Below are 17,727 nucleotides of genomic sequence, written 5' to 3'. Positions count from 1 at the left end.
TTAATGAGTCAGCACTCTGCATTCCGGATATCTAGCGCAATCCAGGGAGATCAACAGAAGTGTGAAGTTTTTTTTTTGGTCAAGCGGCCACTTTCGCAACGGCGGAGGCTCGTAGTTGCTTGCAAGTCATTTCTGTTTATTTCTGAAGCGTGAAAGTAAAAGTGAACGAATTGTTGTAGGAACGTAAACACTATTTTTACCAAATGTTTGCCGAGGTGGTTTTGTCTACGTTTGTCACAATTTAAAACCCTAACTGTGAGAAATTAATTCAATTGCAAAGAACAGATTCGGGATTTTCGGGGGTTTCCCGAGTGTGAATCAAAGCTCTAAAATCGCTTGGCGTCAAAGTGAGAGCAAGCGAAGAGTCAGTCATGTTGTCACCGTATACTTTTCTAGGTAGCAAACAGTTTTATAGCTTGAATCGCGTCCTTCCTCTGTGACTAAGAACTGTCTTTTTCGTCTATTGCAGGCATGTACACGATGCGTATGCTGGATCACAATGCGACCAGTAGTAATTCATCTGTGCTGGGCGGTTCGACTGTAGCCACCGCCGCTGGACTCAATAATTCGGCCCATCTGAGCGGTCTGATGTCAAGTGCCGCCGCTGCTGCTTCCGCTGCTGGAGCCATGCAAAATTCACTGAATGGATCGAACGGAGCAACCGGTGGCACCACCTCAGGTGACCGCCTAGATGCCTCAAGTGATAGTGCCGTATCCTCGATGGGCTCCGAAAGAGTTCCTTCGCTTTCGGACGGAGAGTGGGGCGACGGAGGAAGCGACTCAGCACAAGAATATCACAACAAGTATGGTGGTCCATTTGATTACAGCTACGGAGGTAGCAGCCGGCTTGCGGATGGAACCAGACAGCCACCAGTTGCCCAGAAGAAGCACCACATGTTTGCGAAACGATATTTCCAAGAGCAGAACACAACGATCCCAGCGTTGGCGCCATCTAGCAACAGTTCGTCAGCAGCCTCGGCTGGAGTCGATCACCAGAGTCAGTTGAACGCTAGTTTACCGATAAAATACGAATTTGATTATATGACACCGGCTTCGCTCAGCCATCTTGAGGGAGCAGTCGGTCCCATCACAAAGCAAGAAGACCAAACTAGCGTCCACAATCCACTGTCCTCGGTGGATATGAAATATCCGTACTCACTGGATTTCTCCCGTCAAAACCCATCGGTGGTAATACCACGAAGCCATCACCACGATGTGATCCATCACAATCACACGTACACGTTGCCCCATCACAGTGGGGCAAATCCGAAGCCCCAAACGAGAGACAAAAAAATTCGCAAATCGGAGGAGGAGCACCTGACGCGAGACGAGAAGCGTGCACGTGCCCTCCAGATACCGATTGCGGTCCAGGACATCATTAATCTGCCCATGGACGAGTTCAACGAGCGTCTCTCGAAGTACGATCTGAGCGAGACGCAACTGTCCCTGATTCGGGACATTCGACGCCGGGGTAAGAATAAAGTTGCCGCCCAAAACTGTCGGAAGCGCAAGCTGGACCAGATCGTTTCGCTGGCCGACGAAGTGAAAGAGATGAAGATGCGCAAGGAGCGACTGCTTCGCGATCGTGAGCTGGTCAACTCCGAGCGGAAGAAGATTCGGGACAAGTTCTCGGCGTTGTATCGTCACGTGTTTCAGGTGAGTTGAGTGTCGACGTTTTGCTTTTGACGGACTCAGAGGCGAATGAAATGAAAAGTTTAAAGCCTCTTAAAAACAAAGCACTGAACTGAACTTTTGACGGATTTCATGCTAACTGGTCTTAGGCGTCGTGCACAAATTACGTAACGCTAAGTATCCGGATTTCGGACCCCCTCCCCCCCTACGTAACGCAATTTCCTATCTCTAATACACAGAATGTAACGCAACCTCGACCCCCCTCCCCCCCTTATCGCGTTACGTAATTTGTGCACGACGCCTTAGGAGTTGGCAGCGTCATCTCAAATTGCAATGAAACGTTGTGGGTGTAATAGCATTGATCATTTAAGCAACTTCGCATACTTGAAATCTTCGAAAAAGAATTAGACTACTTTTTGAAAAGGACCAAATTTTTTCTTTTTTTTACAAAAAATTATAACTCAAAAACTCTAATACAGTAACGTCTCGATTATATCGCTGGGCGTTTTTATCACGTCTCATTAATATCACTCGAATTTAACACTGAAAATGTTTCGTCTATATTAAAAAAAAAATGTTTCATCTATATTAAAAACATTTTACAATATATTTTATGCACCCAGAGATCATTATTATGGCGGTTCCTTCGAACAGCTGCACCCCCAGTGAGATTAATCTCTTTGAAGGGGGTGTTAAACAGAAATACTCAGTAGAGTTCACAGGGACTCAACACCTCAGGCACTCAGATGATGTAGTTACGAATATTTCCTCTAATACGCATTCTCAGTTGATGTTTGAAGTCTGTCATGTTACGTTCAGTTCGTAGACTAAGTGGCAGTTGGTTGTAGCGATGTTTCCCATAATACATGAAAGATCTTTTCATTGCCTCAGTCCTCAGACGCCGAATAGAAAGAGCTCCTTGGTTTCTCAGAAAGTAGCCATACGACGAAGTCGTGAACGATTGATTGTGATGAGCAGATGGATCAACTTGAAGCTTCTGTATTTGGGTTAAACACTGAAGTTCACGAAGGGCAGGGATTGGTAAAATAGATGGACTGACTTCAGAATATAAGCAGACAGAAGAATACAGTCGTGGTTTACTGTAAACAATTTTCAGGCATCTGTTTTGGATACGTTGTAGAATTTGCAGCCTTGACTTAGACGCTGCTCCCCAAATTGACACCATATATTGCAGCTTTGATTGGACGAATGCATGATACATAGTGCAGAGCTGTTTGTGCGGCAGGAATTGAGAAGATTTCCACAACATTCCGCATACTGAACTTAGGCTCCTTTGGAGTTTAGCAATGTGGTCTTCCCATCTAAGCGCAGCATCGAGATTTACACCAAGGTATTTAAAGGCGTCTACTTGCTCCAAGACCACTCCATTCACGACTAACTCTCTATGTGTAGTCGTGGCGAACGAAACACGACATATTTTGTTTTACTCAAGTTCAAAGACAGTAAATTTTCATTAAGATAATCTTGAAGGACATGCATATCTTTGTTCATCTGCCGGACAATATTCTCTGGATCTGATGCTTGGTATGACAGAGATGTGTCATCTGCGAACAAACGAGGTTTGCCATATAAGTTCAATCTGGCCAGGTCATTGATGTAAATCAAAAACAGTAAGGGACCAAGGTTACTTCCCTGTGGCACTCCAACAGATAATGGACACTGAGCACTTATGGAGTTGTTAATTACAACACATTGGGTACGGCCAGTTAAGTAACTCTTAACTAGATCGTTAGCTGTTCCTCTTACGCCATACGAATCTAACTTTTGCAGCAGCACCTCATGGTCTATAGTGTCGAAGGCTTTTTTAAGATCCAAAAACAAAACTCCCATAATTTTACGTGAATCCATTGCCTTGTAGATGTCATCAGTCAGTACACACAAAGCAGTTAGAGTACTGGATCCGGCTCGAAATCCATACTGATGGCTATACAAAACATTATTCTGGTTGAAAAAGCTGGTAAATCTTGATACCAGAAGTTGCTCTAGTATTTTACTTAGAACGGATAAAATTGATGTTGGTCTGTAATTGTTGATATCCGTTTTGCTCCCAGACTTATGCACGGGAATTACTCGAGCCATCTTTAGACAGTCGGGGTAGATACTAGTCGAAATGCTTTCATTGAAAACGTCCCGTAATAGTTTAGAAAACATTTTGCTGGAATTAAGATCTCTTATTCTCAAAATAACCTCTTGATCTGTAGTTGGCGCCAAATAGATAGAGTTAGGCAAGGGATTCAGCGTTCCAAATTTATTGATATTCCGACTACTAGAAATTGAACAGGCAAGCTGGGGTCCAATGGAACTGAAAAACTCATTGAACCGATTGGCAACGGCCGGGCCATGTGAAGTTAACTGTCCATCCACGTCGATCTTTACTGAATAATCCCGATCTTTTAGTCCGAGCATTTCGTTCAAGTTATTCCATATACTTTTCTGATCGGCGTTCCGGAACAGGTTATCATAGTAGTCCCTTTTACACTGATTTTTTATTTGTTGTACTCGCCGGGAGACGTACTGTAACAGGTTTTTTATATCACCGTCATGAGGAAATTTTTTATGCCTCTGAAGAATATTATCTTTCATCCGTAACCATTTCCAAAGATCAAAGGACATCCAGGGACAGTGACCTTTGATTCTTGCTCTCACCTGAACTGACCTCGAAAACTTCTCCTTTAATCGGTTATACAAATCTAACACATATACCAAGCGTTCAAAAGCGGTTCCTTTAGGCATACACACTGTCGCTGCCTTAAAAGCTTCTATTAACCTGCGGTAATTGGTGATGGTTTTACTAAGCGTCCGACATGTTACATCCTTGTGCACATTGAAGGTGGATAGAACAAAGTTGTGGTCACTACAATCGTTGAATATAGTTTCATTCACTATGTTATTCAGCATTGTTTCGGAACAAACTACATGATCCAGAACATTGTTGCTGGCTGGTCGTGTTGGATAAGTGTTTGTTACTGAAAAATTGTAGCATTTCAACAAGTTGACATATTCACTTGTAATACAACTCTCAATTTGATTAGTCGGGATGTTAATATCTCCAACAATAACATGAAACTGATTGGCTTTTGAAGCTGATAGCAAAGACTCCAGATTCCTGAAGAAAACTGATGAATCAAACGAAGGAGGTCTATAAATAGCATGGATATGAAACGGGGTTCCACTTGCATCTAGCCGCAGGTGCACGTGATGGAAACCATTCGCATGTACATTTCCCAGCTCATCAAACACGATAGCTTCCCGAACGTAAACTGCCAATCCACCTCCAGAACATTCAGGACGACAGGAAAAAAATGACTTGTAACCATTTATCTTGAAAAGATTCGTACGTTCACTTTGCACCCAAGTCTCTCCTACTACCAAGACATCAATCACTCCAACATATCTATTCAAAAACTCCTTTATGCTGTCAAATTTGTTCGGGTTATTCATTCCTCTTATGTTGATGTGTAGGATTTTGAGAGGAAAGCGAGTCGCAATTTTAGTAATATTTTTATTGAGTTGATCGATAGTATCAAAATAGAAATTATTATTTTTGGTAGTCTCAGGATACATGATAGCGAAAAGTAATAGAAATAAATGCTAACTCAACGTTTATTCTCTGCCAACATTCTTTCTTTTCGGCGATGGCTCTAAAACTGGCGAAGAAGAACTTGTACTCGCACCAACACGTGTGCGTCTCCGCAGTGTTTCCTTCATCGAGTGTAGTTGGCGCTTACTTTGGATTTCTTCCACTTTTGCCCCATCGTGCTTCCTCATCAGTATCCTACCGTTCCTGCCTGGCCAGACATACTTTATATCGAAAACAGCTTGCAGCTCCTTAGCCTCCTGTAACAGCGTTCGTCCAAGTGTTGTAAGTTCAACACGCACAACGATCGTGTTCGTACCTTCCGCAAATCCTTCAAATACTGCCGACACTGGCAGAGGTCCATGGGACCGTTTGCAGTCAAAGAACTTCTCCTTCCAGCTTTGATTGCTGAACGAAACGAGAACCGGGGCATATTGATTTCCAGTACCTTTCAGGCCCAGTCTACGAGCAGTTACAATCGAATCAGTATTGTTTGGGAAACCTATTGCCATGCCAACCTTACTAACGAGGTGTGCTGTGTTCTCATTTTTAACGATAGGCAAACCCAACACCACTGCATTTCTTGATAAAGTTGTCCGCTGTGTCTTGTCTAATTTCACTTCGAGGCGATCTATTTTCTCAGTTATTACTTGATGTTTCTCCTTCCATTCGTCAATTTCCTCTTGCATTCGAGAATTTCCCGATTTTAATTTCTCCATGTCGACCCTGAATGTTTTCATGTCCGCTTGCATGTCATCAAACCGATTTGCGAGGAACTCCTGAGACTCTTCAATGTTCTTGGTAGTAGTAACCAGCATCGAGAGATCCATACGAATTTTTTCAAATGCGTTGCGAACTTGCATCGACTCCTCTTTGGACTCCTGAATCGAACGATTTAGCAACTGTAGCTCCTTCATAATAGCCTCATTGCTAGGAGCAGTTCCACGGCTGTGTGAACTTGAAAAGGTCTCGGTACACTGAAACGAACAGAAAAACGGTTTCTTTTTCACCTTGGCCACAGCATTACCGAAAAGTTTTTTGCAACGAAAGTGTACACTTTTGCAACAATTCACACACTCAATAATGTTGGATGGGTTATCCTCGGGTTTTTCGCAAACGAAACAGACACGTTGATTTTGGTGGAATATCGGATTTCGTTGTATTTGTTGAAGCTCCATTGACGGTAATACTTTTTGTGTGAGCTTATGCGAATTCTTTCCTGGATTGCAACAACTAGGCGAGATAAGCTAATGAAGAAAGACGAATTCATCGGTAGTAAATTTGAATGTGTCTTTTTCTTTGTCAATGTCCATTATATACAGTGACCTATTTTCATGAATGGATTCTATATAGAGTGACCAATTTTTCATAGACTGAACACTCTGAAGAAGCCGCTGTATGACAACATATAACAGAAAATTAATCATAAAAAATTACATACTAGGGCACATAGTATTCACAAACACATAAATATTATTTTCAAGCTATGCGTATGGAAGATGTCTGTTACAAAAAAAGCTGGGAATATTCAAGAAACAGTAACTCATTCAAAACAAAAATTACTCAACAAAAATGGGTGGGTTATATCTATGATATAACCGCAAAGTTGACGTGGGACTACCTTAGCTTTGCAATCATTTGTTTGTATCGATTGAATGAAACAATTTCTGAATTTAATTGAATTCAATATATTTGATTTGTGAGTGAAAAGATTTAATAAATGCCATGTAAGCTCAATTCATGCATTGTGATAGATTATGTTCTTCGTTACAAGTAAATTACATTCCTTTTACGTTTGGCATGATCCCCAGGACAAAATCGCAACAACTGGTTTTCAACATTTTGCCTAATGATCAAATGGTATGCGTAGAAATTCAGTGAGCAGAATATATGAAGGCATATCCGTCAATGCAATCTTGAATAACCGAGCCAAAGCGTTGTGTTCGTACCCGCTTTTGTAATCCCAGTTAGGAAAACACTTTTCGGAATGCAAAGAAAACATTTCAGTCGAAACAAAAATACTCCCGACCTGCATGAATTTGTAATGCCAATTTCCTCAGACACCTTGGTTCTGAAGTCTGTGTTGGGGAAACACCTTTCCGCCGGAACAAAAATGCCCCCGACTTGCATGTATTTGCAATGCCAATTTCCCCACGCTCCTTGGATTTAAAATCTGTGTTAGGGAAACACATTTCAATCGGAACAAAAATGCCCCCGACTTACGTGTATTTGCAATGCCAATTTCCCCAGACACCTTGGTTTTGAAGTCTGTGTTAGGGAAACACATTTCCGCCGGAACAAAAATACCCCCGACTTTCATGTATTAGCAATGCCGATTTCTCCAACGCTGCTTGGTTTTGAAGTCTGTGTTAGGGAACACATTTCGGTGAAAAGATACCCTCATTTGAATCATTCAATCTTGGTTAAATGGGAAAATTAAACTTGATGTTTTTTTATGAAATACTGGGAACAAAAAGAACAAAAAAAAAAGTTTTTCCGAAAGATTATGTATAAAATCATCGTTTTATGAAGAAGGAAATGATCTGCAATACTTTGCAGAATATAAACCTCATTGTTATTAGGCATTCGCTAATACGCTAAACTTTTTTTATTTGTTTGAGAATTAGTTCTTACAAACCATAAATGGGTACATTAGCCCTGCTGAAAGCGTGACATAAAATTCTTGTACTTGCACCGATTTATTTGATATGGATCTACAGAAAAAAAACATGGTGAGACAGTTATGAATGGAATATCAACATGGGAAATTTGAGCTTGATGTTGTTTTTTGAAAAGCTACGAACAAACTATAAGCAACGAAATTATAACTGCAGCATTTCTACTAGAATGATTCGCTTTCAGCATAAGAAATTTGCACCTAAATTTCGGAAACCTACGTCACTTAGGTTCAGTGATTCTTTAAATCTTAATGCCGAGCCTCTTGCATTCGAAAGCTTATGAAATGTAGAGAAAATTGTCAATCAATGGATAATTTCAAAGATATTTTTTTCAATTGGCTGAAGACTCGCGATTTGACCGATGAGCAGATATATAATTGCGACGAATCCGGCTTATTTTTTACTATGACTTCCAGACCAACATTAGTTCATTCGGAGGAACAAAACCCCGAAAGTCTAGAACCTAAGACTGTTTTACTAATAGATAATCGTACTATACACCATTGTGGGGCTAACATTTTCTCTGATAATGAGCTGGTAAGAGCTTTTTTTCTGTCGCCAAATTCAAACCTTCTTGTTCATGACTCTATTCTCAGGATTGAGAATCAAAGAGTGGTACCGGAGCTCGAAAGAGAAAGGATATGTAACACACAATTTCCCAAATTATCAATATAGTGAATGCTCAATTGGATGAAGAGGTCGATGTTCTGGAATATGAAGATGAAGAAGGAAACTTCAGGTATCAACAGCAGCTCTGAAAAATGCGATCTGATAACATCAACAGAACGGCAATTTGGTCTTTAAGAAAAAAAAAATGAGAGATTGACATGAGAAAACCACTACAACAATAGTTTCACTCTATTTCTGTTAAAATTTTTGTTAAAAATTGAAATTTATTTTTCACAAAAACTTATTTTGTACATGTCATTTTTGAATGGAGACTCCTGAAAATATAATGTTTTACTCATAACATTTTTGTGTGTTAATTCTGTTGTTTATCATGTTCTTGGCAAAACGAATTAGTTTGCGAAACATGTATATTGCGATAATTTATACATAAAAATGTTACGAGTTGAACAATAATAGTAATTTTTCAAAGAAAACATGAAAAAGTGATTTTTGAAAAAAAAGACGGGTGGGTAATGTCGGGGACATAACCGGAGTGACGTAGGACTATACAAAGGGGACAGCTTTTGTTAAATATATATTTTAAATATATTGTTTTATTTTCTCCTCCTACGTGAATACCTACCTATCTACCTGAAAAATGGATTAGTTTACTGTTTACTCTTTATGAACATGTTGATGGTTCTGAAAAGAACCTTTGGTGTTGTGTTTTTGTTATCACTCGATATTCCCATCTTGTTCGGTTAAACCTTCCTGTTTAGCTATTGCGTTTGCCACTCGCCACAACTTTCACGGTTGGAAAATTTCTTCCCATCCAGCTTGTGACATGTTGTTCAGTAAATTACATTTAATGCGACGTGCCGGAGAAACACTTTTCCACTCACTGAAACTAATTGTTGCCTTGATGAGCATGCAGGCTAAAAAGGGTCCCTTTCAGGATCACAAAATTATCTTCAATCTAAAGAGTTTATTGTTTTGTTATCACTCGATATCCCCATCTTTTTCGGCTAAACCTTCCTGTTTAGCGATTTGTTGCCACTCGCCACAGCTTTCACAGTTGGAAAATTTCGTCCCATCCAGCTTTGTGACATGTTGTACAGTAAATTACATTCAATGCGACGTGCCGAAGCGCCACTCAGTGTCGCATTGGAGGCGATTTTAACCTGCAATTGAACATTTGCGATGACAGTGGTACAGTGTCGACTTTCAATGTGGGGTCATAATTTGGATCTCTATGTTTACAAAAATGTCCAACTAAATAAGTCGCATTACATGTCCGTCCAATTAGCTAAATGTCGAACTAATTGTAAATTACTGTACTTTCAACCTGGAAACAATTTAAGAATTGGTGAAAATTGAATAATCAGGAAAGTCCCCAACTATCAAATAAGCTCAGAACAACTGCCAAATTCACATACTCATCAGATCCTGGCAAACAAATTATGAAAAAATCAATTTGTGTTTTATTATTATTTTGGATAATGTTTTAGAAAGCATTGAACTGTATTTCCTAAACTCTTTTTTGGAAGGTTTAATGGCCCTTAAAAGCGCCTTGTTTTATGGGATGGTTCCAATTTAGAAAACTTAGTACTCGTGGTTTTGAAAAAAACCATTTCGAACGCCCTCGATGCCGCCTTATTCTGGATTTGCCACCAAAGCAGTTTGTATAAAGAACAAACTTTTTTCTTCTGCTACCTGATGCCGTTTTGCGATTGCGTTTGCCACTCGCCACTCGCTGCAACTGCCTGTTGTCTTGATGTCCACCGAACCGAATGTGTTCTGTTCTGAATGCGGGTTTTCTTATCGTCGCGAGCAGCTTTGCCTGCTAACTCGATCACTTCGGCGGCCGAAACTATATAACGCCGGCTAGGTGGACTGGTGCATTGGTACTAACGCGCTCGGCCTAGCTACCCTTGCGGGGAACTCCAGATCAACACGGTTCGAGCGGGATTTTGCCTTTCCCTTCACTTTTCCTCCTTTACCATGTCCAGACATGGCTGCTTGGGTTGATTTGTTTATGTGTTGTGATGCGAACCGATGTGGTGTACGGTTTGAATGAGAATGATCGTTACGGCAGCGGAGCGGGGATTTTTAAGCTGACTGGCTGGCTCGAGAATTACGCATGTGTGAGACTGCGACCAATGTTTCGTTCATTTTTTTCTTTTTCCTTTCCAATCGTGCTTCATTCTATTTCGCTGCTGCTCTGGTTGCCCGTTTTGGTCGGTACGATTTGAGGAGCACAAAATGGACCAATCAAAAATGGGCACATAGTGCATTTTGACAATGCTTGATATTTGACAATTATTCAATTATTTATCTCAAGAAAAATGAAATGTTATTCGTTATGATAGATGCGTAGATATATTTCCTATCAATTGATGCAAAAACCTTTGCGATCTATTGAGAAATGCTCGAGTTATAAGCGTTCCAAATCTTGCATTTTTTCCTACTTGTTCAGTGCCTAGATTTCCATTTCACCCCCTATATCTTCCGGTTAGACGTAGTCCTACGTCAAAACACTTTCCCCTAAAACCTTTGCATGCCGAATTTGGCTCCATTTGCTTGATTAGTTTTCGAGTTATGCAGAAATTTGTGTTTCATTTGCATGGCAGCCCTCCCCATAAGAGAGGGGGAGGAGCATCTATCCACCATAGAATCATTTATTGCACCCTAAAACCTTCACATGCCAAATTTCGTTTTATTTTCTTGATTAATTCTCGAGTAATGCAGAAATTTTTGTTTCATTTGTATGGCATAAAATATAGAAAGTTGACGTCTTCGACGAAAGTTCATATTTTAATAAGATCTAAAACTTTGTCGAATACACTATATTGCTATATTGACCTTAAACAAAATTAGGATTCGTTGTATTTTTTTTCAAAGAAAGACATGAAAAAGTAGTTGTTCGAAAAACTTTTTCCCTGTATAAGTATCCATCTTCTGATGTATGGACAACTTGTTGGAAATTGTAAGGGCTATTCATATGATTTTTTTTGAGGATTTAAAAAAAATACGTTTTTGAGACAAATGAATTTTAATTTGAAATATAATTTTTTTTTTCAGCGAAATTATCTTTCAAAATGAATTTTGGTATTTTTTATGAAAATTTAAATAATTTCTTACATTTTATTCTTTGATTCGAGTTTTGTAGGTATTATAGTTTTTGAGTTATATTTTTTTTCTAGAAAATCAAGGATTTTTTGGTCCTCTCAAAAAAGTAGTCTAATTCTTTTTCGAAGATTTTAAGTGAGCAAAGTTGCTTAAATGACCAATGTATTTACACCCACAACATTTCACTGCAACCTGAGATTATGCTGCCAATGGCCAGTCGAGTTTTGAAATGTATTCGTCTTTTGTAACATATAGTATTTCTATCGCTTTTCGTAGAATATGTGTTACATTCACAATGTTCGTCGTTTAACTGCCGTTTTTCCTTCCGAAAGAGAAACAAAAAAAAAGACTAAAAAATTCTTTCGAGAACGAATCCTGCTATAAAATGTTCAAAATAATTCCTATGATGCATAAAAAACTGCTATAATATTTCGGGAAACATTTCACTGAATTATTTCACATATCAATCCGCTGCACGAGTTCACTTACGTTTCATCGTTCGTGCAGCGTAGGTTGTCTAGATTACATCCAGATGCCTGTTTCAAAGTGAACTAATAAGTTTCCCATTCTCCGTCCGCAGAATCTTCGCGACAGTGACGGTAACCCGTACTCCCAGGAGCACTACAGTTTGCAACAAAGTGCCGACGGTACGGTGGTGCTGGTACCACGAAGTGTTGAGCGTCAGCAAGAGTTGGCGGGCAGTAATCATCACCAGCATCCACAGCAGCAGCTGGGCATGTCGGTTGGTGGTAGCGGGGGGCTCCAGCACTCGCACCATCTCCACCATCATCACCTCCACCACAGCAGCCAGCATTCGCACCATCAAACCCAACAGCAACAGCAGCAGCACAGCAATGGTACCTCTGGGAATAGCAGCAATAGCAGTACAACAAGTCAACATCGTCCGAAGGAGTGAGACAGGCCGCAGTGCCACGAACAGTACCGGCACCATCCGTACCAGTGGCCACCGTTGTTTTACTAACCAAACCTGTACACAGGCTGCACACAGGCAATAAGCGCGGATCTGTCGAATCCCTCTAATGAGCAGAATCTATCGAGAAACAGTAGGAACCGGGAAAAAATATTAACAAAATCTACGAAAACCGATGGTCGTTAAGGAGGCGGATATTTGCATACACGAACGTACCTCAGGAAATTTAAACATTTAAAAGGCTCCCACACTTAGAGAACCCTTGCTCCCCCGCATTCATCCACGAAGATATGGTAGAAACGGGCCAGGAAATGTGCGTGTGCTAAAGTTAGAGACACCCGAGGTTATATTATTTCGATTAGTTCCCTTAGTGATACTGGAAAATTAATGGTAACGGGGATATCATCAAACAGCAAGACACACCACACATAGATATGAACGCGTGCTTTTAATGATCAAAGCTTTGACATTATCCCGAAGACAACCAACAACAACAAAAATAAGACAGCGCCGCTAGTGACGAATTAAAACTGCAGTGCGCTCATATTGAGCGTTCAATCAGTTGAATCGCACTCCCGTCTCCGATTAGGTCACACAAGTAACAAGCATCACTATCATCAGGCCACCAAATTTTAGGTGAAAAAGCAAACCACAAAACAGAAATTACACATTCCGATTGTTCAAAATTGTTTTTTGATCGAAGTAATTCGTCTTTTTTTTTTTTGCTAAAGATTAAATATGAGAGAAGATGAAAAATTGTATCTAGGAAGCCAAAAACATGTCTAACACAACATGCAAACAACAGCAGTGCGTAGGCGTAGCAGATTAAGAAGAAAATGAAAGCGCCCGAATCACCCGAAGCGCGAGGTGTAAATTGCTTGGAATACGGGCAGTAGAACTGCTCGGTCGAACACTCACCCAAGAGAAGGATGAAGACGCAGAACAGCACAATAGACGAAGACAAAGGTTTCGTCATCTTTTGACGAGGTGGCTTCCCGTGGACCGGAGGCAGCCGCCGGACAGACGGAGGGGTACAAAACAGTACGAACAAATATGTTTTTGTGATGATCATAATGGTTAGTTTACACTGTAATTATTATAATTATTGCTATCGTTATCATTTTGTAAATAGTCTTTAGCCGCTAAGAGAAAAAAAATAATAGTGAAAGAAGAATATTTTCGCAACACTCTGGATTAAGGATGAGGGGATTGAATTTAAGCAAATAGGATAAGCTAGCAAGAGAAATGAAGCTGCTTTTAGTTGATAATGATGAAACAAACGAAACAGACAAAAAAAAACGCTTGAAGATAGTTTTTTTCCTACTAAACAATGAAAGTAACTAATTAAATAGATGTATACTATAGTGGAAGATGAAAAAGGGTATTTTTTGAAACTGGGGGATTCGCTGCATCGTTGTTTAATTGGTTGCTCTTGTCTTCTTGGTTTAGCTAGCTGACTTAACTTTTTTATTCTAATCAAGGACTCTGAGCGCTTTGTTTCTTTTGATTTGTGAAATTTAAGTGAATCTTTATGAACGTGTAATATTTCGGTGAGAAGTGAATAATTAATGAGAAACAAAAAAAAGAAGAAAAAAAAACATTAAAATACGAGCAGGCAAAGAGAATTATAAACAAGCTGTACTTGTAAGTCTTCATTATAGTTGCTATTGTTGTGTAAATATATTATACAGAAAAATAAAACTAAAAAAAATCGTTGTCAGGATATTTTTGTAGCTTCTTACAGAAAAAAATGAGGCATTCATCCGCCGTGATGAATAAAGAATAATGTTTTATCACAATCAATCCTTATCGTATAAGTTCCGGTTATGTAAACTTCAATTAGTCAATATGTGAGTACTGACTAATTTTTCGCGCAAAAATGCTTGCATGTCTTATTTTCTCAAGGAAAGTTCTCTTGTAGAGCTGAAGACTGATTTCTTTCGTAGAATCAGTGAGAAATTCAACTCTTGGCTCTCCTTCGTAAAACTCCCGTTCTCAATTAGGAAATAAGATAAAATGAGCTCTCTGCCCTCCCAATGACTTGTGTGGAGTGGTCAAACGCAGACTGTTCTTCATTATCCCTTTTGAACTCAGCTCTTTTATTTTCATTGTGAGCTCATAGACAAGAGACGAGCTCCGGAATAAATGCTCCAAAATAGTTTGACCAAACCAAACAAAAAATTGCGCACCTCTTCAGTATTTACTGGAGTTCCAAAGCTTTTGAAAGCTTTAACTTTGGGCCTGATCACAAAGGTCACTTCGGAATGATTTCTATGCAAGGTTATATGGAGAATTTTTCAAAGTTTAAATCATACTGCAACAAAATATATGCACCATATCACAAAACAGTAAATATGGTCTTGAAACTACATCATTAGTAGTAACATTGGAAATAAAAACCGCAAAAAAATGGGCCCTATTATAGTAATCGAGTAAGTGAGAATTTTGCTCGTTAGCTATTATAGCTAATCTGGTTTGAATCTATAAAAAATAAATTTGAGATTGCATTATCTCATATACACTGTGATTATGTCCTATAGCCACACACAAATTTCAGGCATAATTCAAGAACCAGGTATAATAATATAAGAAAATAGAGGAGGTTGTGTCCACGGCACGACCACATTGTTGACGTAGAACTACGCTGTTATTTTATTCAAGTCTCTTGTTAACAACTTTGGATTAATAACTTGGTATTACTTAAGAATACCGCGCAATTTGATAGCATCGACCGAGTGGAAACTATCAGTGCTATCAAATATATGTTATATTTTTCGAGTTGTTTGATTCGATTGTTGCATATCTTCAGAGAATTAATTTGTTTTGGCTTGCTTCCATAATATTTTCCTTTGGGAAACGTTTCAGAAACGTTCAAATATATGCAATTAGTAACACATGAAATTCGAGATCGATAAGGAGCAATTCCAAATGAAATCGACTAACGACAAAACAATTGATTCGAATGCAAGTTTATATTCCGATTGAGTTGGAGGAAATATAAGTTTCCACAGCAATTGGGAATTTTTTGACTGAAGTGTAACTATTAAAAAGGGCCTATCGATTTTAGTAAGAGAAATCTTTGATAATTTATATCTCAAAAACTTTGAGTCGTACCGAAATAGTGTCTTAGAAAGAGCTATAGAGTATTGATGTTAAAACGTGAAAAAATATACACTGATGATGATGATGATGGTCCCGCCTCCTTCCCCTACAGAGGTTTGAGCAAGACGAGTTATCTAAAAGATAATTTATTTATTTTTTCTCAACATTGAAATCAGTATAGCAAACACAAAAAAAACGCACTGATTTTATTCACAGATATAAGTTCAAAAAAATTGCAATGTCAAAAGACATGCCAATACTCAGTCATGTCCGCCACAGAGCCGATACGGTCCCGACGAGGCCCTTGCAGCCAAGTGGTCCACCGGAGCAAAATCGAGAAAATTTCCTTTACGAAAAATTCCTAGACCGGCCCCTCAAAATCTTTCAATTTAATATCCTTTATATCTGTGCCACGCGCGCGACCCTCAAACTTTTGTAGACTACTTTTATTTTTTTTTCAACTAATACAACTATAAAAACAACAAAATAAAAATAAAAATAGTCCATCATCACCAGATCATGACAGACATAATAGAGATAAATACAAATTTAAAAAAAAAGATAATTTAAAAAAATTAAATAGTCTACATAATATAATCCGTTAAAAAACTTCGTCAGGTTAATTGAAAATTTTAAAACAAACAACAAAAAATTGTCCACATTAATATCCGTTCGTATAAAACTTCGTCAATAAAAATCTTCGTCATAAAATTAAAAAAAAAAAAAATCGTTCGACTGTTAACTAAAGACAGCTTTCACGTGTGAAATACAGTGCCTCTTAAATTCTGTAAGTGTTGTTGCGCATTTAATATGTCTTGGCATCGAGTTGAAAACATTTATTCCTTTGAAGTACAACGAATTGTGTGAAGCACATGACAAGAAATTAGGTGTTCTTAATTCATTCGCGTTTCTAGTGTTATATCTATGGAAATCACTTCCTCTTTCAACTCGATCACACAAATATCGAGGCAGCAAACCATTTAGTACTTTAAAAATGAACACCATAGTTAAATAGACAATTCTTTGCTTCACGGATAACCATTTTAGAGCGCCCAGCATCAAAGATGAGGAAGTGAATCTATTACATTTTAGGATCAACCGCATTATTTTATTCTGCAAACGTTGTAATCTCGATATTTGTGTATCATTGGCTAAAAATAATATGGAAGAACAAAAGTCTAAATGAGGAGAGACAATGAAACTTTTATTTGCTAGATATTGAATAGAATAGAAGATTGCTAAATACATATTTTTAATTTTTTCATATGAAATAGAAATCATGTAGAAAATTGAAAGTCTCTAGATGTCAACAAACCCAAATCTGATTACATGTGATTTTCATTAAGCAAAATCAATTTGCATCGACACCCAAACTAGCGTTGGCAGAAAACATTTCATCTTTGGCAGAAATGATGCCATTTCGTGTGCTGGAGGGTCAAATGCGCAAATAATGAGCTGTTTTAAAAGCTTAAAAATGGTTTGTATGTATGCGAGCAGACATCTCTTTCTGTTTTCTTTTCTCATTTCATTTGGGATTGTGCAAAAAAAAGTCCATACGACCGTCAACGGGGATCGAACCAAGGCCGGCTGGAACGCAAAGTTACTTTACACGACCACGCTATCCATATAGCTGCCAGCGCTGTTATATTGAAGCGTGATAATAATATACCTCATCATAAAATGATGTTGGAAAGTGTTTTCTGAGAGGATACAGAAGAACATGAACGAAAATATATCTTTCTCTGTCTGGGCCGTGTATTTGGCAAACCATACGAAAAGCTTTCATATGCTTTCATTTAAATGTGTCTCCTGTTTCGCTCGCTCATATTAGCTCTAGCATATATATTATACAAATGATATACACGTATTGGGGAGACGAACATCTTCTGTTATTTTTCAGCTCATCTAATGTAATAAATCGGGATGCCATAACATGTGCTAAAAATTAACTTTGGGTGAAAATACTCAAAATCGGACAAACCAATATCATTTATCTTATGTTGGACTAAATTCGACATTCACACACGTACACGCCGGATTTGAAGACA

The 17,727-nt window shown here is 38.7% G+C and overlaps 1 protein-coding gene across 4 annotated transcripts in view; it reads left to right on the top strand.

Annotated features, from left to right (window-relative positions):
- The window catches only part of LOC129774792 (segmentation protein cap'n'collar), a 164,967-nt gene extending 150,659 nt beyond the window's left edge, over positions 1-14,308 (top strand). For 3 of the 4 annotated variants that reach the window (XM_055778873.1, XM_055778954.1, XM_055779035.1), the window contains 2 exons: positions 470-1,656; positions 12,227-14,307. In XM_055778873.1, coding sequence (XP_055634848.1) covers positions 470-1,656; positions 12,227-12,562 — 1,523 coding nt within the window. In that variant the 3' untranslated portion in view covers positions 12,563-14,307. Of the gene's footprint in view, positions 1-469; positions 1,657-12,226 lie in introns of all 4 variants that reach the window. The other variant, XM_055778794.1, reaches the window with a different exon arrangement.
- The last annotated feature ends 3,419 nt before the right edge of the window (positions 14,309-17,727 follow it).

The sequence above is a fragment of the Toxorhynchites rutilus genome, chromosome 1, assembly GCF_029784135.1.
Source record: "Toxorhynchites rutilus septentrionalis strain SRP chromosome 1, ASM2978413v1, whole genome shotgun sequence".
Lineage (NCBI taxonomy): Eukaryota > Metazoa > Arthropoda > Insecta > Diptera > Culicidae > Toxorhynchites > Toxorhynchites rutilus.
Note: the sequence above shows the minus strand (reverse complement) of the source record. Positions and strands in the feature narration are given on the sequence as shown.